Consider the following 27,394-nt stretch of genomic DNA (forward strand, 5'->3'; position numbering starts at 1 on the left):
ATGCACGCGCGCGAGACGCCATTGCAGTGGTGGCAGTGTGTTGTCGATCAACACTACTACAGAACCCTCCCGAAGGGGTGTGTTAGTATTGTCGTGGAACCATTTACCTCTTGGTTGTAGCTGGTGTAAATATTCTACACTCCAGCGTTTCCAAAAATGTTGAACAGCTTGTTGAATAACCTGCCATCTAGCGAAGCGGTTTGGATTGTCGTTAGACAAGTCAAATTCAGGTAAAGACGTTAATGGTTCCCCGATGAGGAAATGTCCAGGAGTAAGGGGTAATGGATCAGTAGGATCATTACTAAGTAGACAGAGAGGTCTTGAATTACAGACCGCTTCAATTTGACATATCAAAGTGTTAAATTCGTCCTGAGTTAGTTTTAGTGTACCTATGACACGATGTAAGTGTCGTTTCAGACTACCTACGGCTCGTTCGACGAGACCGGCAAAATGCGAAGCATATGGAGGATTGAACTGCCAGGTGATTTGCATGTTTGTCAGCTGGTTGTTTATAGCAGTCTGATTTGACTCGTTTCGCAGAAACGTGTAAAGTTCGGAAAGATACCTGTCACAACCTACGAAATTCCGTCCGCAGTCAGAACGGATTGTTTTGCAATACCCGCGTCGGGATATGAACCTACGCAATGCGTTAAGAAAAGATTCGGTTGAAAGATCGGGAACTAATTCCAAATGGATTGCTTTCGTTGATTGGCAAACGAACACGCATACGTATGATTTATAAACTTTCGCGTTACGAAGTTTACTTGTTTTGAGAAAGAAGTGTCCCGCAAAGTCAACGGAAGTATTTAAGAAGGGACGAAGTGATCGAACCCTAGTAGTAGGTAACTGAGCCATTGATGGCTGTGGTGCGACAGGTCGTGCACGAACACAAGATACGCAGCGTCGTGTGCGCATACGCACAGCATCGCGAGCACACAGGATCCAGTAGGTCTGTGCGAGGGCAAACTGCAAAGTTTGAGGTCCCACATGTAAATGTGTTTTATGATAGTGATCAATGAGAAGATTCGTGAAATGGTGTTTCTTGGGTAACAGAATTTGATGCTTGGCATCATACGGTACGTTGGCCCGATTTATTCTGCCGCCGACCCTGAGGAGTCCGGCATCGTCCAAGAAAGGTTTCAGTTTCTGAAGATGTTTTGTACATCTATCGTCGTCCTTGAGACGCGAGATGTCTTCAGAAAAGCATTCACTTTGGACAAGTGATATAATTCGACTGAGAGCTTGTTTTGTCTCAGGAACTGTGACATGTTTAGTCGTAGGACTATTGGCTTTACGACATTTGTTTATGAATCGTAACATATACGAAATGACGCGTAGCATCCTTGGAAGCGATGAGAATCGCTCAATGAACTCTAAGCTTTTAGGTTCATTGGTTTGTGTGAGAAGAACATGCTTGCGACGTTCTTCATCGGTGTGACATACGACGTTAGTCTTAGGCCACTCTGACTCATCTTTACTGAGCCAAGCAGGTCCCTTGAACCACAGTTGATGGTTCAACTGTGATGGGAAAACACCACGAGACGCGGGGTCTGCGGGGTTATCTGCGGATTGAACGTGATGCCACTGCGAGGCAGGCACGTTGCTTGTTGTCTCCGCTATGCGGTTAGACACATATGTCCGCCACTTGTCTGGAGACGAACGTAACCAGGCAAGAGTTATAGTGGAATCGGACCAAGCGTAGACTTGGTCGAAAGACAATCTACTGCTGTAAGCAGTGAGGACCTTTTTTATCAATTTTGACAGAAGATGAGCACCGCATAGCTCCAATCGAGGGATAGTAAGCCGTTTCAAAGGCGCAACTTTTGTTTTCCCTATGAGAAGGTGGGTGCTAATGGCACCGTTCGAGTCAACGACACGAATGTAGACGCAGGCGGCGTACGCCTTTTCAGATGCGTCTGAAAAACCATGAAGTGACACTTGATGTGTGCTAGGAAGCACATGACGAGGTAACGCAATATCTTGTAGCAACGGCAGTTCGTCGATGAACCGAAACCACAAGTCACAGATACCCTGTGGAGGGGCAGCATCCCAACCTGAGCCTGATACCCATAAAAGTTGGATTAAATGCTTCACGAATACAGTCACTGGACTTAGAAATCCGAGGGGATCGTAAATCTTAGCGATTTCTGCTAACATTATACGTTTTGTACATTTGCGTGAGTTAGCTACTCCATCCGTTTGATAGGAAAAAACGTCAGATTTAGGGTTCCACTTGAGCCCTAAGACTTTGACGGAAGTGTCAGTGTCAAGTGCTGACAGAATAAGAGCGTCATCATGACTGGAAGCATCATCGTTTAAATGCGATAAAAACTCGGAACTATTACTGGTCCATTTGCGGAGTTCAAAGGTTCCTGCCTTGCAAATGGAAGTTAGCTGATGCTGAAGAGTGATAGCATCTTCAACCGTATCAACTCCAGTAACGACATCATCAACGAATACTTCGTTAAGAAGTACTTGCGAGGCAAGTGGGAAGTTAGCAGCTTCATCAATTGCTAATTGACGAAGTGTTCGCAAAGCGAGAAAAGGCGCGGAAGCGACGCCGAATGTGACAGAGCACATACGATATTCCTTTACGGGATCATGGGGAGAGAATCTCCAAAGAATCCGATGGAAGTCACGGTGTTCTTTACAAAGACCGATGTAGCGATACATCATTTTGAGATCAGCCGTAAAGACGATTTTATGAAGTCTGTACTTCAGTAAAATTTCAGAAATGTCTTGGTGCAATTTCTGACCAGTGAGAAGATTATCGTTAAGAGAACGACCAGATGTAGTCTTGCATGAAGCGTCATACACAATACGATGCTTCGTAGTAATCGTAGTGGATGTGGAACTCTTCACCACAATGTGGTGGGGTAGATAATAGGGGGGAGTGCCAGGACTCGTTGAATCAGTGACCGGCTCCATATGTCCCAAGTCTAAGTATTCTTGGATACCTTTGTTATAGTTCTCACGTAAGGCAGGGTCGCGAGACAGGCGTGCCTCTAGTTTAGTTAAACGCGAGAGAGCTATAGCACGAGAATCGCCCAAGGGCGGAGCGTTCTCCTTGAAGGGCAGAGAAACTGTATATTTCCCATTTGCATCTCGTGTGTGAGTATCGACGAAGATCGACTCACAGCGTAATTCATCTTTTGTAAGATGTGGATGTTCTGGTAGGGATTCCAACTCCCAGAACCTTTGAAGTTTCATGTCAAGTTGGCAAGTGTTCAAGTTGACACTTAGTCGTTTCATACTTTCATATGAAATTCTACCACCTATCAAATAACCAAAAATGCTATTGATGGCCACGGGTGTGCCCGGTGGGCCCTTGATATTATCCAGTAGCAGTATGCTATCCAGATAATCAGATCCCAGTAGTAGTTCAACAGGCCGCGTTGAGCGCAGTTCTGGGTCCGCCAGATCAAGATTTTGAAGGTGTTGAAACTTCCGAATATTCCCAATTGATTGGGGAATATAATTAATGTAGCTTGTCAAGTCAGACAAGATATAAGCTTCGATGTGAAGCTTCGGCTCGGGTTTGTTGTGAGGTGTGACCTCGCACAACACGTAACCACGTGGTTGGACTTCGCCACCAATGCCGGTGAGAGTGGTGCCCGGCGGCGCGGAGTACCGCGGCAGGCCGAGACGTTGGACGCACGACTCAGAAATGAGCGTGGTCTGCGCACCTTGATCCACAAGGGTGCGAACGGACCGCGGCGTGTAAGGCCCTTGGTTCCAGGGTCGTAAGTTTACAAGCGCAGTCGTAAGTAAGACCGTACAGTTCTTACTAGAAGGATGCCCCGTAGCTCCATGTAATGGAGTGGGCGTGAAGGTTTCCGCTACTGAGCGCAACTCAGGGGAAGAAGAAGACTCCGTAGTCAGTAAGACGTTTGGAGGCGGCGCATCTTCATGTAATGAAGAATGATGCCTTTGAGTGCAGACGCGGCAAGCATGGCGCGACTTGCAGTCTTTAGATTCGTGACCACTAAATAAACAATTGGTGCAAAGTTTATTTTGTTCCACGAAATGTTTTCGTTCCTTTAAAGTGAGCGTATTAAACTTCTCACATTTATATAAAGGATGCGAATTGTCCTTACAATACGCGCATTTAAATTTATTTAAATAATCCACCGCAGTTGTAGCATGTACACTCATAGTACGCGGGTTACGCGCAAACGAAGAGTTATTATTGCGCGGTGCATTATATTGCACGTCGGAGTGCGCGCGAGTAAGCGACATCGCACGCTTTCCCGCCAAAGCATGGCGCGATGACGTCACCGCAGCTGACCGGGCCGAGCCGGCCGCTCCGCCAGCAGCAGCGAGCGCGGGCGCCGCGCGCTGCGCAGGCCCCGCGGATGTACTTGAAGTACGTGCGGACGCGGTCATCACTTCGGATGCCGCTAGTTCCTTATCGAGGAAATCGAGTAATTCGGTCACGTCAGGAATTTCACATGAAGTTTTTAATGATAATTCAAAACGCCTACGAATATGAGGTGTAATTTTGCGTAGCAAAATATTTAAAAGTACGAAACTCCAGTCGTCAACTGGTAAACCTAATGATTTTAAAGCAGTAATATTCTCGTGATAACAATTCATCAAGTTACGTAAACTTGATTCAACATTTTTCTCGTTAACTGACTCACAGTCAAAAATGTTGTCAAAGTGTTTTGTTGAAATAATTCGTTTGTTTTCATAACGCGAAATTAATACCTGTAAGGCATTTTCGTAATTAGAATCCGTAACAGGAATCGATTTGATAAGATTATACGGTTCATCTTTTAAAAACAATAACAAATACCGGAAGCGTTCGACATTTGTTAAAGTGACGTTGTCATGTACAAGTGATTTAAATAAATCATAGAAAGCATTCCATTCAGTTAGAACACCTGTGAATGTTTGTAGCGATAAGCGCGGTAAACGAATATGCGATTGATTTGATTGCTGAGCGCAGCAATTTGCATGTGACACCCCATTAAGTCCGCCGCAGGCAGACGTAAATGACGCAATACTTTGTTTACGCTCCTCCTTAAGCGTATCCAAGGCAACTTGGACCTTAAAGTACAAAGAATCGAATTGGTTTCTCACAGCTAAATTATCATCGCGGTTGAATGACTCATTCTTTGCCGATAACTTTTCAATTTTCGCTTGAACTTGGAAAAATGATTTTTTGATTGAGGCTAATTCTTTAACTCGAACTCGAAATTCGGCTACATTATCCGAACAGTCTACAATTTTTTGAATATTATTAATCGCTAAATCACGTTCGAATGTCAATGGTTCAATCTCCTTAGCGGTCATTTTGTAAGAAATTGAGTTATTTTACTGTGTAAAATAATAACGTTATCACGAGATAAGAGATGATTGAACTTGTTAATCTGTATAGTAGGTATATACGTTATGTTAAGTTATAAGATCTCTAAAAATGGCTAGGTACTAGCAAATATGTTAGTTTGTTAATAAAATAGGTATATAATTTGTCGCAAGTTAAAAGTAAGTTGTAATTTAACATGCAATGTCAATTACAAAGATAATATTTCCCGTCGGTAGAACCCGAGCTAAAGAAATTTGAACTCTGTGCCGTACGCAATACGAGCGACAGTTTACTCGATACTGTAATTATGACAGTAAGCGATAACTTGGTTTTCCGGTATGTAATACCTGAACCTTAAAAATACACTTAAGTACGTAAATACTAAATGTAATGTAATGTACGTTGTACAAAATAAAGAAATTGGTTGCGACAAACTATATTTAGACCTAGGTATTAGTACTAGGCAATGACTCCACGCGCGCCGCTGTAGGTAAGTATCTACCGCCCGGTTCTCGGAATTATAGACGAATGTAATTTCGCAAAAAGTGCTCAAAACCATATAAAACTATATATAATTAGAATGATCTCGTTGAGATCTAACTGTACGTATCAGTATTTTTGAGAAATATTGCACGACGTAGTCGGAAACTCGATATTTATAATTGTAAGCGGAGGTAGGTTCTCGCTAACTTACGAACAAAGGAATAGGAATTTACTTGAAATTACTTTGGTACAGCACAAATAATACGCATATAAACCGATACCAGATAGTAATATCCGGCTCGAACACAATTATGTTGGGTAAATTGACTAGCATAGACCGTGGGGACTGACCTGGAATCTGGTATGCTGTTTCCTTAGGGGCCCCTGGTCTGGTTCCTTCGATGATGAAATGTATAAATCTCATAGGCTGGCGTCGGCAGACGACTTCTATTTGTGCTGGACACTTGTAGGTTTGATTTTGGGTTTAAAAGCTCAAGCTTTCGACGGAGCGAGCAGATACGGCGCGTTTCGATTTTGAGATCGTTGAGAAGAGTATGGCAACACTCAAGCTTTCAGTGTTGCGCGCTTTTTGAAAAGCGTTCCGTTTTAGGCTTATCCCGTTTGGAATATGCTAGTCGATTAAGTATTAATCGATTTGAAAATAATGAACGAAAATACGTAGTATTTGTGCGTACATATACAAAAGTACCGAACAGTAGCCTAGACGTGAAACCTAGCCAAGACAAATCCTTTATAATTTCAGGATTTTCTACACAACACAGAACTTGGCACCCATATAGATCTCAATTCTTTTGTCGGCGAGTCAACAACGACACATTCTTAATATTGAACTTGGCTCTCATTTCACATGTATGTTTTTGTTTGGATATCATTACTTTTTGTACAGAAATTACTATAGTAGGTATACATCATGAAAGCAGTTTGCCTAAGCTGAAAAGGAGACCCTCGCTAACGCGCGGTCAATTGTCAAAAAGTTTCAGTTTTCCGATTTTTTCTTTTGTATACGCCAAATATCAAGTTTCTAAGTGAGACCAACTTAGAAACTGGAAATTATTGATATTTTTGATGGAAAAAAATAATTACTACTTCAAAAATATCAATAATTTCCAGTTTTCAGATTTTTCCCTCTATAAACACCTAATAGTCAACCTTGGTGCTAAATATCAAGTTTCTAGGTCATCTAGAAGTGGGTTAGGTTTTTGGTCTATAAGTATTAATTAATTTTTTTCCATCGAAATATCAATAATTTCCAGTTTTCAGATTTTTGCCTCTATACACACCTAATAGTCTACCTTCATGCCAAATACCAAGTTTCTAAGTGATCTAGAAGTGGGTTAGGTTTTTGGTCTATAAGTGTTAATTATTATTTTTTTCATCGAAATATCAATAATTTCCAGTTTTCAGATTTTTCCCTCAATATACACCTAATAATCTACCTTGATGCCAAATATCAAGTTTCTAAGTCATCTAGAAGTGGGTTAGGTTTTTGGTCTATAAGTATTATTTTTTTTCCATCAAAATATCAATAATTTCCAGTTTTCAGATTTTTCCCTTTATATACACCTCATAGTCTACCTTCATACCAAATATCAAGTTTCTAAGTGATCTAGAAGTGGGTTAGGTTTTTGGTCTATAAGTATTAATTAATTTTTTTCCATCGAAATATCCATAATTACCAGTTTTCAGATTTTTCCCTCTATATACACCTAATAGTCTACCTTCATGCCAAATATCAAGTTTCTAAGTGATCTAGAAGTGGGTTAGGTTTTTGGTCTATAAGTATTAATTATTATTTTTCCATCGAAATATCAATAATTTCCAGTTTTCAGATTTTTCCCTCTATATACACCTAATAGTCTACCTTGATGCCAAATTTCAAGTTTCTAGGTCATCTGGAAGTGGGTTAGGTTTTTGATCTATATGTCAGTCAGTCACAAAAATGCCGGTTTTTAAACGTTAATTTATCAATAACTGTTTGAGCTACGTTTATGAAATTTTGTATTTTGGACAAGCTAAGAGGCTTGAATACATGTGCCAAATTTCATTTGTGTAGGTTAAGTAGGTTTCAAGTTGTGAAGGGGTCAAAAGTAGCTCGAAATGGTTCGTGTAATATTACACACGGTTGCTGCGTCGCCAGTTCCTTTTTCTTTGAACTTGGCTGGACACGCTACCGCGTCTCTAGATGTGAAAAAATCTTACTTAAACTACCTGTGGCGCCTGTACTGTACATTCAAACTTAATGTCTCCGATGTGCGAATTAATGTAGATATCTCATACATTTTGAACTGTGACGAAGCCTTTTAAGTTTCTATGTTTTTTATGTATTGTTGGTGAAAGGTGGGGATGACCACAACAATCAGTTTTTAGGGTTCCGTAGCCAAATGGCAAAAAACGGAACCTTTATGGATTCGTCATGTCTGTCTGTCTGTCTGTCCGTTTGTCCGTCCGTATGTCACAGCCACTTTTTTCCGAAACTATAAGAACTATACTGTTGAAACTTGGTAAGTAGATGTATTCTGTGAACCGCATTAAGATTTTCACACAAAAATAGAAAAAAAAACAATAAATTTTGGGGGTTCCCCATACTTAGAACTGAAACTAAAAAAAATTTTTTTTTCATCAAACCCATTCGTGTTTTCGGTATCTATGGATAGGTCTTCAAAAATGATATTGAGGTTTCTAATATCATTTTTTTCTAAACTGAATAGTTTGCGCGAGAGACACTTCCAAAGTGGTAAAATGTGTCCCCCCCCCCCCCCGCCCCTGTAACTTCTAAAATAAGAGAATGATAAAACTAAAAAAAATATATGATGTACATTACCATGCAAACTTCCACCGAAAATTGGTTTGAACGAGATCTAGTAAGTAGTTTTTTTTCATACGTCATAAATCCCCTAATACGGAACCCTTCATGGGCGAGTCCGACTCGCACTTGGCCGCTTTTTTGTTTTTATTTATCGGAAGATATTCAGATTTGAGGTAGTGAGAATCTGAAATCAAGTATTTATTTAATTCATTAAGTTACCAATGCAATACTGTATCACCGTAATCCCGCGGCTGATATGCTCCATCCATTACCACCATTAATAACTTCCATTACCTACCAGTATTACATTAATATCTTCCATTAGCTTATCGGCACTTACGTTACGTCCACGCAGGAAATTTTTAGCAGATGAGAGAGCGTTTTTTCCGTTATATCGCACTCTTCGATAACAACAAGTAGGGGTGCGACCACACCGCTGCTTCAGAAACGGTTACGGTACGGAATCGCAGTGACGCATCGTAACCGTAAGTACCGTTTTTTTTACGTGCCATTCAAAATACGCTGTCTGACGGTGCAGAACCGCAGTGACGTTCCGTAAACTTTACAATTTTACTAGGATGGCATGCGATAAAATCATGACATTTACGATGCCTCACTGCGATTACGCATCGTCGGCGTGTTTTATTTAAGCAGCAGTGTGGAGGGCATGAGATAAAAACGGTACGCTTACGGTGCGTCACTGCGATTCCGTGCCGTTTATAACATTTTTTTTATGCAGCGGTGTGGTCGCACTTTTAAGGCGAAGGTCAATTTAGCGGGCGGCTATCTGAAAGTTACTGTCAGAAGATTTGTCAAAGATAAGTTCCGAAAGTTAACTTATATTTCTCTTTGATTTGAAATTTGCTAAATTAAACTACCCGTGGTTTCTATACCCTTTCCAGTCACCGAGTGTATGTTTTCCATGGGACAATCCTGGCATAGCCTTCCGAATATGGGTTTTTTATCCGTGGGTGGAGTACATTACATTAGGGAGGTGAATTCGTAAATGCTCCAGATCGCAGGTGTTTGTGGCCCGAACCGAAGGTGAGGGTGCCATAAATATGCGATCTGGGGCTTTACGAATTACCGCCCGCGGTTTGTCTAAAGTTTTACGTCTTGCCTTGGCCAGGAAGTGAGATCCCACATACGGGCCTAGGTGACGTAAAATATTTACTTACATCAATGCCGACTTTCCATGGAAGGCCTGGAGCGTACAGTGGTAAGTTGGTAACTTAGGTATGTATATGACACCGTAAGATTGTGAACCCGTTAGTTTATAATCTAACGTAGGTTAGGTTAGATTATAATCTCCCTACCGTCAGTTTATAATGTAACTAGCGAGATTATAATATGACGAGTGTTTACAATTTTACGGTGACATATATATTTTATGTACAAGTATACTTTTACCCATCGAATAGGATAAAGGATGACTCACGCTAGAACGGTACGGATCCGGGCCGATGCTTTCGAAACTTCGTTTTCTATGACGGTGATCGGTAATCACGTGATGTTTTCTATAGATAACTGAAGTGTTGGACGCCTCGACCTAGACCCGGATCGTTATATACATCATCCTTAATGATGGGAGGAGTAACAATATTAAACAGAGCACGTAGGAGAGTGACTCCGCCTAACGAGAAAGTTGTAAATCAAAACCAGTATAGATATCTCAATTTTTGTCACTCTGACAATCTTCGCCTTCTTATAATTTGTGAAAGCCAACGAACGGAAACCAGGCTTTTACTCTGGACATTGGGAAGGAAATATTTGAATACAGCTAAACACGATTTTCTATTTCATTTCCACCCTTGCTAACAAAGCAGCCTTCTACTTACAAAAACGGCGTTCTACATACCTTTATACCTATTCGTACCTATTTACAAGGTGATATGGTAATACCAGGGAAAACATTACAATACAAAAATCGCCTTACATTTATGTAAATGCTGGTTGATTAATTTAATTTCGGGTTAATATTGAAATTCTACTGTAACGTGTAATATTGAAATTGTACGTAAAAATTTGGTAGGTAATGTAACGTCAAATTTGTAACAACACGCAAAAAAATGTGTGACATTACCTAAATCCTAATTACTGTCGATACGAATGTCAGCAAAAAGGAATTTTTATAATACCTAACTTAAATGCTCGTTAATTAACGTTCGGTCACGTGTTTCAGCAATCAAGCACTCAATAACCGATTATCAGAGTTTAATAATGACTGCTTGAGTATGCTTGACTGATGCCCTGAACAGAATAGTACCTAATAATCTAATATATGAAGTTAAATTATGGAATTGTTGACATTATTTAATTTACAGCTTTGTACTTTTTTTTGACATATGAATCTAAATCTATTAATTATCATTTGTAACGAATTATTGTTAAATATGTAACTGACAGTGTATGATTAATACCAATAAAAATCTATCTATCTATCTATACCTACTCTTTCAGCAGTTTCAGCACACAGAACTGTTTGTTTTTCTTTTGTGTGTTTCAGCGCGCACCCTAAAACCATATACCAGCACCATTGCTGGTGGCGTTGTGAAAAATCAATAGCTTTTCCGGGCGTAACAATATAAACCCTTCTTTCTACAAGTTACTTATCAAAACCTGAGGCTATCCACCAAGACCCACCTACTATCTCTGCAGGCACCGGCAACTTCACTGATTTTTCGGATACAGGAAGTAAATCCGCGTCAAACTGTCGACTAAATCCCGCCGGCACTTTACCACGGAATCTTCACACAACTTGGAACTATTCCAGAACGCGCTAATTCAGAGAAACACTAATGCAGTGTATTTGCATGAATTTGACGCCAGTTCAGCCCGAGTAGAGCTCTAACTGGGTACGTGCGGCGCGATCGGCGGCCGGCGGGGACTGACTGACTGCTGCCACACAACACATGCTATTGACAACAACAAGGCTTGCCGACCACTTCGAGGTGGACCAGTATAATTTTCTCCGATGCATAGGTCATTCAGGTCAAGTAACACTAGACCTGCTCCCAGACAGAAGTGTAAATTTGTGAATGATTAGGGCCGTCTCGCCGTCGGCCTTCGCGCGGAGCTGCGGGTCGCCATGGGATGACACATTAGGGTCGCGATCTACATTTTTTCCGCGAAAGTTTAGCAACTTTATCTTTGGGTCACCGACGACTGTGTGTTCTGTTATTAGCAGACATCACGGCGGCAGATTCTATACTTGGTCGCATATATTAGGACCGCTAATCTGACACGATTATTTGTATATACTGCAGGAATTCCCTGCCAAGGTTTTCTCGAGGGACTACAATGGTTCGTCGTAAACGGAGGGCATAAGAATCACAACGCGCATGTCACACTTCTAGAGTTGCAGACGTGTAATAGTCCGCCGTGAATCGGTTACCGTGGTCCGTTGGTAACTATTTGTCATCGGCATGCGTGTTTGCCTTGGCACCCATGCGTTATGTTATAGGTGCTCAAATAAAAATAAAAGTTGTTTCGAATTATGAGGCAAATTACATTAGAGTTAATTTGATATGCAGAGGAGTACGAGTAAGTATACTCGTAAAATATTTATGAATAGACGGCATTCTAGGAGCTCACTCTACATTATTCAACGCGGAGCCAAACATAATGAGCATGTCGTAGTCAGATCGTATAATCCGCCGTATTACATTACGGCTAGCCGTTTTACAAAACAGGGGCGTTTTGAAATTCGGCGGTTCGACGATTAGCCGGATTGTCATTGCGATACGTTCTTCAATAAGGCGGCCTACGTTTAGCCGCATCGTATCTACTATTTAGATTGTAGAGTGACCAGTTCTTTCGGTCGCCTACGTAACCGGAGTTTGACAATGTTTGCAATTTAATTTATTTTTACCATGTTCCCACCGCACTACATGTGTTTCTTTTCCAAAACATTTCCTTCACAACTTAAATAGACGGAGCCCCGCTCTGAAGCTACCTAACGAACCTAACCTATATACTTACCTACCTACGCTTTTTTCCCCAAAGTGTAATGTTTTCACGGACGTCTCACTAAACCAATAGGTAGGTAGGTTAGGTGCGTTAGGTAGCTTCAGATGCCCGAAGGGCAAACCGCTCAGAAATAGGAGCCCCGCGAAGCGGGGCTCCGTCTAGTTATGTTGCGAAGGAAATGTTTTTTGAAAAGAAACAGTCCGACGAACTCCAGATTTGATGGACACCCCAGCGTTTTTCATAGTTTGTTGTTGTTATGTCAGGCAGCGCCACGAGTGTTAAAAAGCGGCCAAGTGCGAGTCGGACTCGCCCATGAAGGGTTCCGTATTTAGGCGATTTATGACGTATAAAAAAAACTACTTACTAGATCTCGTTCAAACCAATTTTCGGTGGAAGTTTACATGGTAATGTACATCATATATTTTTTTTAGTTTTATCATTCTCTTATTTTAGAAGTTACAGGGGGGGGGACACACATTTTACCACTTTGGAAGTGTCTCTCGCGCAAACTATTCAGTTTAGAAAAAAATAATATTAGAAACCTCAATATCATTTTTGAAGACCTATCCATAGATACCCCACACGTATGGGTTTGATGAAAAAAAAATTTTTGAGTTTCAGTTCGAAGTATGGGGAACCGCAAAAATTTATTGTTTTTTTTCTATTTTTGTGTGAAAATCTTAATGCGGTTCACAGAATACATCTACTTACCAAGTTTCAACAGTATAGTTCTTATAGTTTCGGAGAAAAGTGGCTGTGACATACGGACGGACAGACAGACGGACAGACAGACAGACATGACGAATCTATAAGGGTTCCGTTTTTTGCCATTTGGCTACGGAACCCTAAAAATGGGAACTAAAAACTGTCAAAGCGGCGGCTAATGACTCGCTGTATTACATTACGGCTAGCCGTGTTGAAGAACGTATGGCGCCGAATACATTCCGGCGGATTTTCATTCAGCCGCATTCAATCCGGCTAATCGTAGAACCGCCGCATTTCAAAATGCCCCTGTTTTGTAAAAAGGCTAGCCGTAATGTAATACGGCGGATTATACGATCCGACTGCGACAAGCACATGAGGAGAGCTTTGAGTAATCAAGGGTCTCATTTACTACTTAAATGTAGGTACGTACGAGTAATATACGCATATTCAATTTCAAGGGCGACTTTTTCATCAATCTCCAATCATTATTCATTATTGCCCGATCGGCACGAAACGTGATAGAGAAATTAGCGATAATTCGATCTCGTGATCTGGCTGTAATTACAATTGAAGACGGAAGCGGATACTGCAGCCGCAGGCGCAGGGCCGTCGGCTGGTGGCAGATCGGATGTCGGTTTAATTGATCGGAGCTCAATCTGTATTAATTAGTCAGATGTAACTGATGTATTTTAATGGTAAGAATCTCGGACACGTTATAATATAACATACTGCTATGTATTTCGTTATAGGTTTCTCACAACGGTGTCCGCGAACTCTCAAGGGTTCGGCAGTGTTTGTAACAAAGAATTCCCGACAAGACATTGACTGCCTGAAAGTTGCGCGTTAAAATAAGTCTCGAAAAAAATATGCTTGAAAAAGAGGTTTTTGCGATTGTCTGGGAAACTTAATATTCCGAGGGTTCGTGGGGTTTAAAAGAACCTTGGCCTAGCGTAAGAAAATTGCATGAGAAATTATATTCGTAGGTTAATAGGTACCTAAGCAAATTGAAAATAAAATAAATCGTCGGCCTAAATCGCAAACCTCGTAACTTAATCTGACCAAATTTTACAGGAGGCACAAAAAACTTAATTACTTACCAAAAATTTTGCATGAAGACTTGCTTAGTTTTTTTTTACATAAGTTAAGTTAAATTTAGCCGTCAGATTGTTAAAACCAAATTTGTTTAAATCGCCTGAACATGGAAAATTTGGAGTTACGAGTTTTTTTTGAAATTTTTAGAAAGTTAATCGGGTGTTAAAAAGTTTTGCTATAAAAATCCTTGAAAATAGAGGATAATCTTTTGATCTGAACAAGGTAATTGTGGATCAAAAAATATATTATTTTATTAAACTTTAAACAGAAAAGCCTCTTTACGCAAAACTGACGTGCACTGACAACGCCATCGCAAACTGTACTGAAGGGAGTGGCGGGGGGGAGATACGAGGTATTCCTTTTACAAAATGGCGGTCGGGAGTTGCGAGGTTTTCTATTTTGCTTTTTAAAAGTAAACGGTTTATTTTTGGTATTTAAGAGTTTTGCCGTTAGATGCATTCAGAATAGTACTATCTAAAAATATCAAAACATGATTGAAAAAAAAAATGGAGTTACGAGGTACCTATGCGATTTAGGCCGACGAAATACGATTTAGAATGAATACGAGTGGTCTGTGATCCTATTTAAACATAAATAGGATTACGCCACGCCGCGACTCTGGCGCCTCGTTTCAACAACAAACTTTCATCTTTTCATGTGTTTCTTAAATGAATCATCAGGATTACTACTCAACATCATCGCTAGTTAAGTCTGGTCTGAATGATACGTTAAAACCACAAGCATGGAATGCCACAGTCCGGAATAGAACAGCTAGCGGGTTCGGTTGGTGTTAAATATAGCTGTGACCCTCGTGACCCTCATGCACGCAACTCCCGGCAGACAGGTGATGGAAGGGATTGCCTTTGACTCTATTGTATAACCGGCTACTAGCAAGGAATTCCGTTTGAATTGGACCCTTCGGTTCGGGTGGGCATAGTTGAACACAGAATGAACTAAACTTTGTTATTAATTTGGGAATGTTTGTGTTAATTCTACTTATAATCACGACCTGTTTCGATCCACACAGGAGAAAAAGTGTCTATAAATTTCCATACTTACATTTTTTGTTCGATCCATTCCGTTACCGTCATGCAAAGTCTATGAAAAACGGGAACGAAAACTATAAGGTGGGCCACTTTATTTCCTATTATGTATTAGGTTCGAAAGAGTTCGAGAAAAAGTGTGTACACTTGAATAAATTCGCCTAGATGTGCTCCGTACATCATATACTGCATTCGACATATTTACATGATGATATAGGTATGATATATGATTAATATTTTATTATATATACGATACAACCTACGCATTACAGTAAAAGTAATAAATTGACTCGGATGAGATGAGACGCAATCTACGTAATAGCTGCCCGAGACGCCGCGGCGGCGCCGACGCTCGAAGGAGGCTCTACTTTATATGCGGCTCTACCACCAATAACATTAGGGGTACAGGCTATTTGTCTACGTCTGGAATGTCTAGATTGTTCAATGTATCATGAATTTATTTAGTCTCGACTATCTCAGACGTACGCTCTTAAATTTACGAACCTGGTGGATTTTTACGTAGGTAAATTTGTAAAAAACCGAAAAGCAAACATTAATTCGAAATGATTATATATTGAAATAAAGAGTCTAAATTAATTAATTAGCTTTTCACCTCAGCAGCTCGAACAAGGGTACTTTGCTACTTAAAAACAGTGAGCAAAATCGCATTTTGCTCGAGCTGCTGAGGTGAAAATTTAATTGTTGGTATATCTTAAGAAAACATGAGTGAATAGAGGTAAGTGATGAAGAAGGAATACATTTTTCGGGTTCTCTAATAGGGCTTCCAAATACCGGACTTCTCACAATACCGGTATTAATACCGAAACTGTCTTCATCAATACCGGGATCCCGGGATCCCGGTATTGGATATGAATCGCTTAAAAATATATAGTTTTATTAAAAAAGGGGAATTAAAAAGGCTCACTGGAATACCAGATATATCCTAAAAGCTATTACAACAATAAACAATCCATGTCGCCATCTGCAATAATTTTATTTCACACTCAAGGTTGGCAATAATTTTATCCAATTTGTTGACTTCACCTCACCAGTCACATTTGTAGTCCAACTTAACCAACCAGACAACATTTTTTAAAATTTCCGTCAAAATTGGTTTGTCATTATTACAGTTATCCTTGCTCTTTCGTTTTATTTTTTGGTAAAATTATAACAACTAATTATGTTCATGTTAATGTCACTATCATCATATTCATCACTCACATAACTTCAGGATTCATCCACCACCAACCACCAAATATTTATCTGACGCATTAGGCAACGATCTTGTTTCAATAATAAAATGCGGGCTAGAGACCAGTTAGAGTTAGACCAAGTAAAGTCTGCAACGATTTTGATAGCATACGCAATTACGCAGTATGCAGTGCAAGTGTTATTTGTACGTCATCATTTCATAGAAGTTTGACGTTTGACGTTTAATATAACACTTGCACTGCGCGTGCTATCAAAATCGTTGCAGACTTTTCTTGGTCTAACTCTAGATGCGTCTGAAGTTTAGTAAGCTTTTTGATACAGCCGAATATAATGGGTTTAAAGGGTTTATACTGCGCATTTCCCTCATTTTTAAAATACCGGGATCCCGGTATTGCCTTTCAAAATACCGGTATTGAAAAATGCGTTTAAAAAGACGGGATCCCGGGATCCCGAAATACCAGGATCCCGGTATTAGAAGCCCTATTCTCTAATATGTTCTCACTGCTGAGGTGAAAAATGTTGTGTACTACACGAGATCAAAGTTATTTACATCTCGTGCGCTTTTGAGTCCCTTACTACGCTCAAGATTCTAAATTAGATTCACTCGCTGCGCTCGTGAATCTATTATAAAATCTTTCGCTTGCACGGGACTCAAAATAAGCACTCGAAGAAATATCAAACTTTGATCTCTTGTTGTACAAATAACTATTTTATTCAACATACTTGTTTTACAGTTCGGTTACAATGACAGTCGGCGTAGTCTGACTTAAAAATATATCCTTACTTAAAGAAACTTAAACTAACATAACTCTTCTAGTTCATCAGCACAACTTAACATCTGATTAATGTGGCGCTTCTACTTTAACCCTTCTACATCTACCAGGTAGGTGGTTCCTGGTATTGACTCTTCTATAACTAATCCTTGAACCCATGGCCTGCTGTCGATCCTTTCTGTAGTCTCTTACCATTACTTTCTGACCTATTTCAAAACTGACATCTCTTTTCCCTTGGTCCCTTTTTTCCACTCTCTCCTGCACTACTTCTGACAGAGGAGGAGGGCGCGGCGGTGAAAACGTATGCTTCATGTGTTTAGAGATGCAGAAGTCTTTAAATTCTAGACTGGTAAAAGTAGGACCATTGTCTGTTACCAAGTGCATTGGATATCCAAACCGAGTGAATACACTTTCAAAGACATCTATAGTGCAAGAACTAGTAATATTGGACATCTCATATATTTCTGGCCATTTCGAATAACTGTCTACTATGACCAGAAACATTTTATTATAAAGTGGTCCCAGAAAATCAGCATGTATCCTGTACCACGCTGAAGGAGCAACAGGCCACGGTTTCTGTGTTTTTGATGGCGTTTTACTGTTTTGCAAACAAATCATAAATTTTTTTGTAATATTTTCTATTTCGGAGTCAAGCTTAGGCCACCAAAAGTATGAACGCGCTATTTCTTTCATTCTAATGATTCCAAAATGACTTTTATGCAATTCAAGTAAAACCGATTCACGAATAGCGTGGGGTATTAATATTCGATATCCCCAAAATAAGCAACCCCTGTCCATCGTTAATTCATTCCTTCTGTTATAGAATGGTAAAACTTCTTTATCTAACTCCTTTTTTTCTGGCCAACCATCTGTTAAATACATTAATTTCGACAATACCGCGTCTTTTTAGGGTTCCGTAGCCAAATGGCAAAAAACGGAACCCTTATAGATTCGTCATGTCTGTCTGTCTGTCTGTCCGTCTGTCCGTCTGTCTGTCCGTCCGTATGTCACAGCCACTTTTCTCCGAAACTATAAGAACTATATACTGTTGAAACTTAGTAAGTAGATGTATTCTGTGAACCGCATTAAGATTTTCACACAAAAATAGAAAAAAAACAATAAATTTTTGGGGTTCCCCATACTTCGAACTGAAACTCAAAAATTTTTTTTTGAAACTCAAAAATACAGAATGAATGCTTATATCATTATTTTTATTGTCGAGTTCAGTCACCGACCTTGAGAGAAAATCAGCAGGATTAATACTGGTTTTAATATGCCTTATTTTGTAATTAAACGCTGATAAAAATATTGCATAATGTTGCAATCGTTTGGCAGCCATTTTTAGGGTTCCGTACCCAAAGGGTAAAAACGGGACCCTATTACTAAGACTCCGCTGTCCGTCCGTCCGTCCGTTCGTCCGTCCGTCCGTCCGTCCGTCCGTCTGTCACCAGGCTGTATCTCACGAACCGTGATATTAGCTAGACAGTTGAAATTTTCACAGATGATGTATTTCTGTTGCCGCTATAACAACAAATACTAAAAACAGAATAAAATAAATATTTAAGTGGGGCTCCCATACAACAAACGTGATTTTTGACCGAAGTTAAGCAACGTCGGGCGGGGTCAGTACTTGGATGGGTGACCGTTTTTTTTGCTTGTTTTGCTCTATTTTTTGTTGATGGTGCGGAACCCTGCGTGCGCGAGTCCGACTCGCACTTGGCCGGTTTTTTTTGGAATACTTTTAGTTGGGCCAAAAATTCGCGTCAGTGCTGCATTATCTGTTTCTAATTCAAAGAACCGGCCGTAGACATAATTGTAAAATTTGGTAATTCCAAACATCACTGTAATTGCTTCCTTATCAATGGTACAATACTTCCTTTCAACATCATTTAATTTTTTATTGGCATATTGATGTGTATTTGTATATACCTATACGTAGTTATAGGGCGGTTGCGCCGACTGCCTAACCAGTAATAAACTAGCTTGCGAACTAGACGGTTAATGTTTCACTCATACACCTCAGTGTCGAACTTGGAGGATATAATCAAACGGAGACGCCATGTCTGTAATTTTTTGTACAAAACAGTCTGCAGATTTTTGCGGGGGAGGGGAACGTCAAATGTATGCGTAACGTAAAAATAGCCATGTCAGATAAACGTCAGTCCATACATTGTGTATGACCGTTGGCCGCCTATTTTCGACAGAGGGGAAAGCCTGTTAATGGCTACTCCGTTTAGTTGTATCCTCCAAGGTGTCGAACGAGGATTATGAAGTACCCGCGCTAAGTGAAAAAAAAAATAATGGCTTATTTTGGAAATTTAGCGAATTTCGATCACAAAACTGGTGAATGGCAGATATTTCACAGCAAATTAAAGCAATTTTTTGTGGTGAATAAAGTTGTGGATGAAGAGGACAAGCGCGCCCTTTTGTTCACTCTCATGACAGACGAAACCTACCGCTTGTTACGTAACTTGGGTCATCCAAAGGAATTAGAGGAGCTCGAGTTCAAGATAAGATAAGATAAGATAAGATAAAAGATAGTTTATTCAAGTAGGCATAATTACAATGCGCTTATGAACGTCAAATAAAGCTAGGTAGACCGGCTCCAACCCTACACCTCTGCCCCGAGAAGATTTAAATCCCCCCTCAATTGGAGGAGGGTATCCCATTATGGGACCGGCAACAAACTCGGCGGGACACATCTTTTCAAAAATAATTACATCTTATAATTAACATGCATTACGAGAAAATAAGGAAAAGAAAATACAATTTAAATTACTATAGAATTCATGCAATTATATCGCCACTGAACGGGAGGAAAACGTGACCGAAAGAGCTGAGCAGTGTTTTAGACGAGTGCCCAATGCGACATAATTTGCGCCCCAGAAAAAAAGTAGATTATAAGCTCTAGTTAGTTAAAATAATATATGATGTATCAATCAGGGATCGGATACCGGTATTATTTGTATGGGAACGGAAACGGTATTTTTTCGTTCTTTGCTAATTACTTCATTTCTAATTGGGCAATCTAATAATACGAAGTCGGAACCTAAAAACACAACTGAGTCCTACATTTCGAGTATAAAATAATTCGAAAAATATGGTTATTTCTAAGTTTTTGCAAAAAACCGGTTCCGATCCCTGGTATCAATTAGTTGTATACATATTTAGTTATAAATACTGATGTTACCTATCAATTTAGTTTTAAAATAGTGGTGAAGGGATGATGTGTATTAGTATATACCTATACGTAGTTATAGGGCGGTTGCGCCGACTGCCTAACCAGTAATAAACTATTAGCTTGCGAACTAGACGGTTGTTTCACTCATACACCTCACATATGCAATAGGTTTTACAACACCCTGTGCATCTCTATATGCTGCGAGCCGGATTCGAACCAGGTGACCTTCTAGGTGATTCAGCTGATAAACGGTTCCAATTCCTTAACTTTCTGAAAGATACTCCCATATATTATTATTCGCGCTCCATTATGTCAAATATGTGACAATTTTCACGCCATGTTGGAACCGCTGCAGAGAATGTGATGTCTTAAAGTGTCTTGTTCCATTTGTTACAAACAGCTAGGTCGCATTACCTATGCAAGAATCCGCAATGTGTGCGTCTGCAAGTGTGTGCGTGTGTGTGTGTTTGTACACGCCACACAAGTAACCTGAGAACCCGGGGTCCCTTTGTGTGGAGTCGGTCAGCGGAGCGTCTGGGCGGACCCGCGTGCTCCCGGTCCCGGAGACTTGGAACTCAAAACTTCCTATTATTTATATACTTTGTAGGTAATTTACAGGGCATTAGGTAGGTACTTAGCGCGAAAATTGTTCCCACTAGAAGTGAACGTTTGTCGCAGTCGAATCTGCGATTATCTATTGCTTTTAGTTCCCCCAACATACTATCTATATCCACCACCTAATATCGGTTTGATGCCAGATGCACGTCCGAATTGGCCTGTTAATTTATTCCTACCTACACATCAGGCAATACAATGACGTCACCGTCAGTGACTATCACGCCCTTGAAGCTTATAAAAAATTTTCATGAAACCTTATGAAGTATGAACTCTATTAGGTACAGATTTCGGTAATTTAATTTATCGAGAGTTTATATTATTATTATGATACAGATGGGTAGGTATAGTAGCACAAATACAAATTGTAATATGTATACAGTCAGCAGCAGAAGTTACTAAACGGGCCATCAGGTGTTCAAAATGATTTTGACTGGACTTTAAGGAGATGTCAAGTTAATTTTTAACACCTCGCTCGCTTAGAAAATTCTGCTGCTGACTGTATGTAATTTCTTACCTATAAGGGAAACTGGGGCAAACCGAGGTCCGAGGCAAAAATATGGTAAGGTTGCGTTTCTACCAGAGATGTGCGAGGATGCGTTATTGCGTAGCAAGAGTTAAGGACTGTATCGTTTATTATAAATACAACTTTACTTAGCCGTTTTTTCTGGTATTATATTTTTATTTAAATATTACACATATAGTTTAATTAGTGCTTTAATAATAAGTAACATTTCGTCCTGGGAGACCGACGTAAAGCATATGGTTTGGACAATATTTACCTAATCCTCCCGAGTAACAACGATTGTGGACAAATACTACAAAAAAAATTGCGGTTTGCGTACAAGACGAGATATTACACAAAAAAATCCTACTATGTAAACAGCAATTACACATGATTCGTAAAGCGAAACATCTGGGCATAGTCTAATCATTTCTTTTAGTTGGAAAAAAAGTTTTGGATCTGTGCATGGTGGCCTTTTAGAGAACATGGTATGTTACTTACGACAACCCCGACTTTGGTATACAATATTACCATCATGGAGCGTTTCTATCGACCTGCTCTAGCCATGGTTCAACACCATGAAAGTTTCTTTTAGCTGTTTCCCTCCTTTCGCTTGCGTCAGAAATTGACGGGAATCCAAAATGTTGCATAAAAAGTCGTTTTCATGTAAAAATTAAAATTCACCATATTCATTCTGTGGATGTTTAATTGAGCAATCATGAAAAGGACACTTAGATGACATATTTTGGCAGCATATTAACCTTTTGTTTCTTTAAATCGTATACCAAGGAATCGGTGAAATAGTCTCAAATTAAGCTCGATAGGCTTGTCCAAATTATATTTGCTAGACCTTATTGAAATCATAAAGTCCCTAAAATAAAATAAATGTAAAACCTTCTTATATCAGATGTGGCTTAAAAATACCCCCAGATTATACCTTAAGAACATAGTAATACAAAATAATACACACGTCAACAGTTAGACCAGGTTTTATCTGTATTTATAATAAACGATACAGTTTTTATGTTTGTTAAGAACCAATTAGAATCACTTAATTTACTTAGTTATTCTCGCTCACCGCAGTTCTAGTCGGCAATTTTATATTGGTTCTTAACAAATACATCCCTCGCTACGCATCCTCGCGCACATCTCTGGTGGAACTCAATTTGAAGGTCCTACTGTGATGCCTTCGGTGCTTTGTGTCCGACTCAATCTTGGCCGTTTTTTACCATCACGTACATGCAAAATCAAAACAACGACTTTAAAACGTGACAGTAAAAATGTAACCGAACATTAAAACAACGATATATCTGACGTACACGCGACGAAGCAGCGTGTGCAAAATTTAAAATTTACGACACACAAGAGATACTTAATTATGCAAAAGTTTATGAGCGTTGCGGTTATATTATAAGCGTTTTCCTAAAGATAACGCCGCGATAACATTTAAATTTCGGTTTGAATTTAGGCCCTGGTCCGGTTGAAGCGCTGCGTCTACATACTGCGTCAGATTATATCGGAAGATAACCATTAGACTATAGTTAGAAAGTAGGGCTGCACACAGCGTATACCTATATAGGCCTTAAGGTTACAACTCACCTTTGATACTCCTCTGTATAAGGTGCGTGAGGCTGCGCCGCAGAGCGCTGGTGCGCGCACGCCGCCGGGGCTTCTGCACGCCGCCGCCGAGAGCACGTTTTAACACTCGCGCCGGCGTCCGCCGCGATAACAGACTCGGCGCTTCCTCTACCACGTCCCACTTCTCTATAGGATCTAGCGATTCCACGGCTGGAGTTATCTCTTGGTTCTCTTCAGGGTCACACACAGGTAGCTCAATAGGAGGTAGTGAAAAGCGCTCGGGTTGGACAACACGTAGCGGCCAAACATCAGGCGGCGGCGGCGCGCGCGGCGTTGGCAGACGCAGCGGTGGTAGTAACGTATGGTACGGTACCATACGGCGCGGACAGTCTCGAGTGCTCGCGCTTGATGGGAACCAGGTCTCGTTTGAAAAGAGAGAAGAGGATAAATCGCGGCGCGGCTCAGCGCTAGATCCAGACACGTATACAGACGGTGTCGGTGACGCTGGGGCCCAGAGCGAGTCCCACGCGGGCGCCATATTTGCTTGGCCAGGAGGGGAGTATTGGTAGGTCGGGGAGGGCGAGTAGGGCTGGTAGGGCTGGTAGGGCTGGTACGGCTGGTAGGGCGGGTAGGGTGGGCAGGGCGCGGCTCGCGGCGGCTCGGCCGCCACCACGCCCAGTGGCTGCGAGAAGTAGAACAGGCACAGAGGTCGGCCCTGCAAGTAAACGAAGGCCCTCATAATTATGCTGATGTTTTGAAAATAAAGCAATTTTCGTTACAAATATATTTGATTACCTAGAAACTTATGAATACCTAAATAATCATTTAGGGTAACTTGTTGATCAATGAAACACTAAAAGTTCAAGCCTTCCTATCTCTGGTGTTATTAAAGTTATTTAGTGAGATATTTTATATGAAGATAAATAATTTAGTTGGCTATTGTATGGCATTCTTGGTTTCTACATATCTTTAACAGTTTCTGTATTACAAACCTTTTTTTTTAAATGAGTTTTGTTTCATTGTCTACTTAGTTCGTGCATGTTTTCAATGAAACACTCTAATTTTAACAGTGAAACAGACACGTAATAATTATACTCTACCATGAAACATCGTTAATAAACATTGAAACGGTATAATAAATAAGTGATATGAATACACATATTATGCTTTCAATCGATTAATGAGAAAGGAAAGGAGAAAATAGTGGTAGGCTGAAATTGGTTATTTAAAAGGTTTCCGACATATGGGATCATTATAAGATTGCTGAAATATCTAAAAGCGTAAGACTTGTTTCATTGTACACACACCTGAGTTTAATTGTGAAACGAAGATCTGCGGCACGTATGGCATGTTGCGAGAAAGGTACGCCTTTTACGTCCACGGAGCATAATCGCCAACTAGGTGGACCAGGGAGGGTTTTGAGCATCTTCATGCTTTATATCATACACTTTCTTGCAACATAGTGGTTATAAAACTACTGTTTCAATGTTAGACATGTGACGTTAACCTTGCCATCGATGAAACATTCAACATATAAACCATCCTATCTCAGCCGTCTCTAAAGTTAAATATCTTATATTTTGTCATATGATAGACAAATTAGTACCCATTTTCATGGCATTTTACTTTAACAAATTTCGCACATAGTCTTTAATTATTTAAAAAAATAATGAGTTTGTTTCATTGTGTACTGGTACTGGTGTTCAGTGAACATCATGTTTCATTGTATACTACATAAAAATGTTTCATTGTGAGACTAGGGAGTGTTTTTTAAAACAATTAAAAAAACTGCACCAGTGAAAGAAATTTAAAAATATTTAGCTCCAAATAAACTTAAATACACATAGGACATAACAAAACATTAAATAATGCCAAACTCGATTCTATATCTTGGTAAAAAAGCGGCCAAGTGCGAGTCGGACTCGCCCATGAAGGGTTCCGTAATTTATGACGTATTAAAAAAAAACTACATTACTAGATCTCGTTTAAACCAATTTTCGGTGGAAGTTTGCATGGTAATGTACATCATATATTTTTTTTTATAAGTTATAGGGGGGGGGGGGGACACACAAATTACCACTTTGGAAGTGTCTCTCGCGCAAACTATTCAGTTGAGAAAAAAATTATATTAGAAACCTCAATATCATTTTTGAAGACCTATCCATAGATACCCCACACCTATGGGTTTGATGAAAAAAATGAGTTTTAGTTCTAAGTATGGGGAACACCCAAAATTTATTGTTTTTTTCTATTTTTGTGTGAAAATCTTAATGTGGTTCACAGAATACATCTACTTACCAAGTTTCAACAGTATAGTTCTTATAGTTTCGAAAAAAGTGGCTGTGACATACGGACGGACACTACGGACAGACAGACAGACAGACATGACGAATCCATTCTAAGGGTTTCGTTTTTTGCCATTTGGCTACGGAACCCTAAAAATTACGAAACATAAATGAAAAAAAAATACTTTTGTCGCACGAATTCACAATAATGCTCGTAGCAACTTGCTCCTTCTCCGAGACGCGCTCGCTTATTGGGGAGGTGCTGAGGGTCCCTGAGCCTGCCCTTGCTTGACAGACGGCACTAACTGGTAACGCCTAGTTTCCGAGATATCGCAAAGTTTCACTGTGTACGATTGTTTCAAGTGACCTATACCTATCTCTGAAATTTAAAAATTCATAAAATAAAAATTAAAAAAATCTAGTCAGTTCCTTGCCGTTGATGGACTTTCTCGCAATGAAATTAGTTTACTAAACTAACGATCAGTTAAGTTAAACGGATCAAATGTGGTAAACAAATTTATAGGTAGGTACTCCTATTCTTTGTTTTGTAATTACTTATACTTAATAAGTACTATACTTTTTATTATTTCTAATCCATTGCCATACACAGGCTCTAGTATGTATTCGTCTAGATACTCTAGAATCTTATCTAGATTCCCCGGGACATATTCGTTTAAAAAAATCTTTGTAATCCTAGAAAACGTTAAAATAAAGTAACTGCGAATGGAATAATACCTACAAACAATTACAAACCTTTAAAACATCATCAGTGGAGGTGGAGGCATCAGATCTACCATTCATCGTGCCAGCACCGTCTCAAACTTTGCAACGGCGAGCGCCCCCGCGCGAGGTCATCATAAGCGCCTGCTACAATATCATAGCATAGCGCGCAGAGACCACTTTGCGCGACACCTCACACTTAGCTCAATAAAAACTCCAGCTAATTCAATACACTATTGTCACTAGTATTTAAATCGTTCACGGGCATCATATGTTGGATGAAAAGAGCTGAGTCACTACGTACAGTCTTTTCAACACCAAGTTTCGTGGGGCGACCCGCGGGCCGCGAACTCGACGGCGACTGTTTTCCGCGGCGCGCATCGGTCCAAACAGGGATTTCTCTTTGATATCGATAATATTTCATTGCTTCGAATTGAGTAAATGTTATTATTTGTGTATTGGCACTGATCTACAATATTTCTGACTGTGACATCCAGACAGCCATTTGTGTTGTTCATGAATCTATGGTGTTGTTATAGTTAGTTATAGGTACCCACCAGGGATGTTGCGGATGCCGATATTGCCGATTTTTTGACATCCGCGGATGCGGATGCGGATTTTTAAAGGCTCACATCCGCGGATGCGGATGCGGATTTTTAAAGGCTCACATCCGCGGATGCGGATGCGGATGTCAAGATAGGTACATATATAAAAAACGTCAAATATTACATTTTAGTAATTTTTATTTCAAAAAACCGGCCAAGTGCGAGTCGGGCTCGCGTTCCAAGGGCTCCGTACATTAAGTCCCACTCACGCTTGACTGCTAATTTTTAATAGGTTTTTTGCCTAATGACTAAATTACCTAGCAGTCTAGCACTTAAGCTAGCACTAAGACGTTCTTGTACCAACCTGTTCCACATCCGCATTAAATCCGCATCGATTTTATGCGGATGCGGATGCAGATGCGGATGTTGAAAATAATGCGGAAGTTCCGCGGTTGCGGATGCGGATGCGGATATTCGCAACATTCCTGGTACCCATCTATACAATAAATAACTTGCACTGGAATAAAAACTGTACCGCCCATTGATAAAA

General features: G+C 40.1%; 3 protein-coding genes across 3 annotated transcripts in view; all 3 read right to left on the reverse strand.

Annotated features, from left to right (window-relative positions):
* LOC134652213 (uncharacterized) overlaps nucleotides 1-11,472 on the reverse strand; it is a 40,395-nt gene extending 28,923 nt beyond the window's left edge. The window contains exon 1 of the mRNA XM_063507412.1: nucleotides 11,265-11,472. The gene's annotated coding sequence lies outside the window, so the exon portion shown is untranslated. The remainder of the gene's footprint in view (nucleotides 1-11,264) is intronic.
* On the reverse strand, nucleotides 807-4,386 carry LOC134654707 (uncharacterized). Its single transcript, XM_063510185.1, has 3 exons — nucleotides 4,289-4,386; nucleotides 1,076-3,985; nucleotides 807-966 (listed from the first exon to the last, which is right to left on the reverse strand). The coding sequence occupies exons 1-3, from the start codon at nucleotides 4,384-4,386 to the stop codon at nucleotides 807-809; spliced, it is 3,168 nt and encodes a 1,055-aa protein (XP_063366255.1).
* Nucleotides 11,473-23,304: 11,832 nt separating the features above from the next.
* Nucleotides 23,305-26,494, reverse strand: LOC134653018 (uncharacterized). The gene is made up of 2 exons (XM_063508297.1): nucleotides 26,333-26,494; nucleotides 23,305-24,009 (listed from the first exon to the last, which is right to left on the reverse strand). The coding sequence occupies exons 1-2, from the start codon at nucleotides 26,378-26,380 to the stop codon at nucleotides 23,305-23,307; spliced, it is 753 nt and encodes a 250-aa protein (XP_063364367.1). The 5' UTR covers nucleotides 26,381-26,494.
* Between the last annotated feature and the right edge of the window lie 900 nt (nucleotides 26,495-27,394).

This window comes from Cydia amplana, chromosome 1 (assembly GCF_948474715.1).
Source record: "Cydia amplana chromosome 1, ilCydAmpl1.1, whole genome shotgun sequence".
In the NCBI taxonomy this organism is placed as follows: Eukaryota; Metazoa; Arthropoda; class Insecta; order Lepidoptera; family Tortricidae; genus Cydia; species Cydia amplana.

Bases quoted from the DNA above. Each gene is read 5' to 3' on its own strand.
- LOC134654707 (XM_063510185.1), bottom strand. From the start codon at position 4,386: ATGACCGCGTCCGCACGTACTTCAAGTACATCCGCGGGGCCTGCGCAG. The intron at 3,986-4,288 runs GTCAGCTGCGGT...TTGTTTATTTAG, and splicing joins GGAGCGGCCGGCTCGGCCCG to TGGTCACGAATCTAAAGACT. The intron at 967-1,075 runs GTATGATGCCAA...CAAACTTTGCAG, and splicing joins ATAAATCGGGCCAACGTACC to TTTGCCCTCGCACAGACCTA.
- LOC134653018 (XM_063508297.1), bottom strand. From the start codon at position 26,380: ATGAATGGTAGATCTGATGCCTCCACCTCCACTGATGATGTTTTAAAG. The intron at 24,010-26,332 runs GTTTGTAATTGT...GTTTACTTGCAG, and splicing joins CCACTGATGATGTTTTAAAG to GGCCGACCTCTGTGCCTGTT.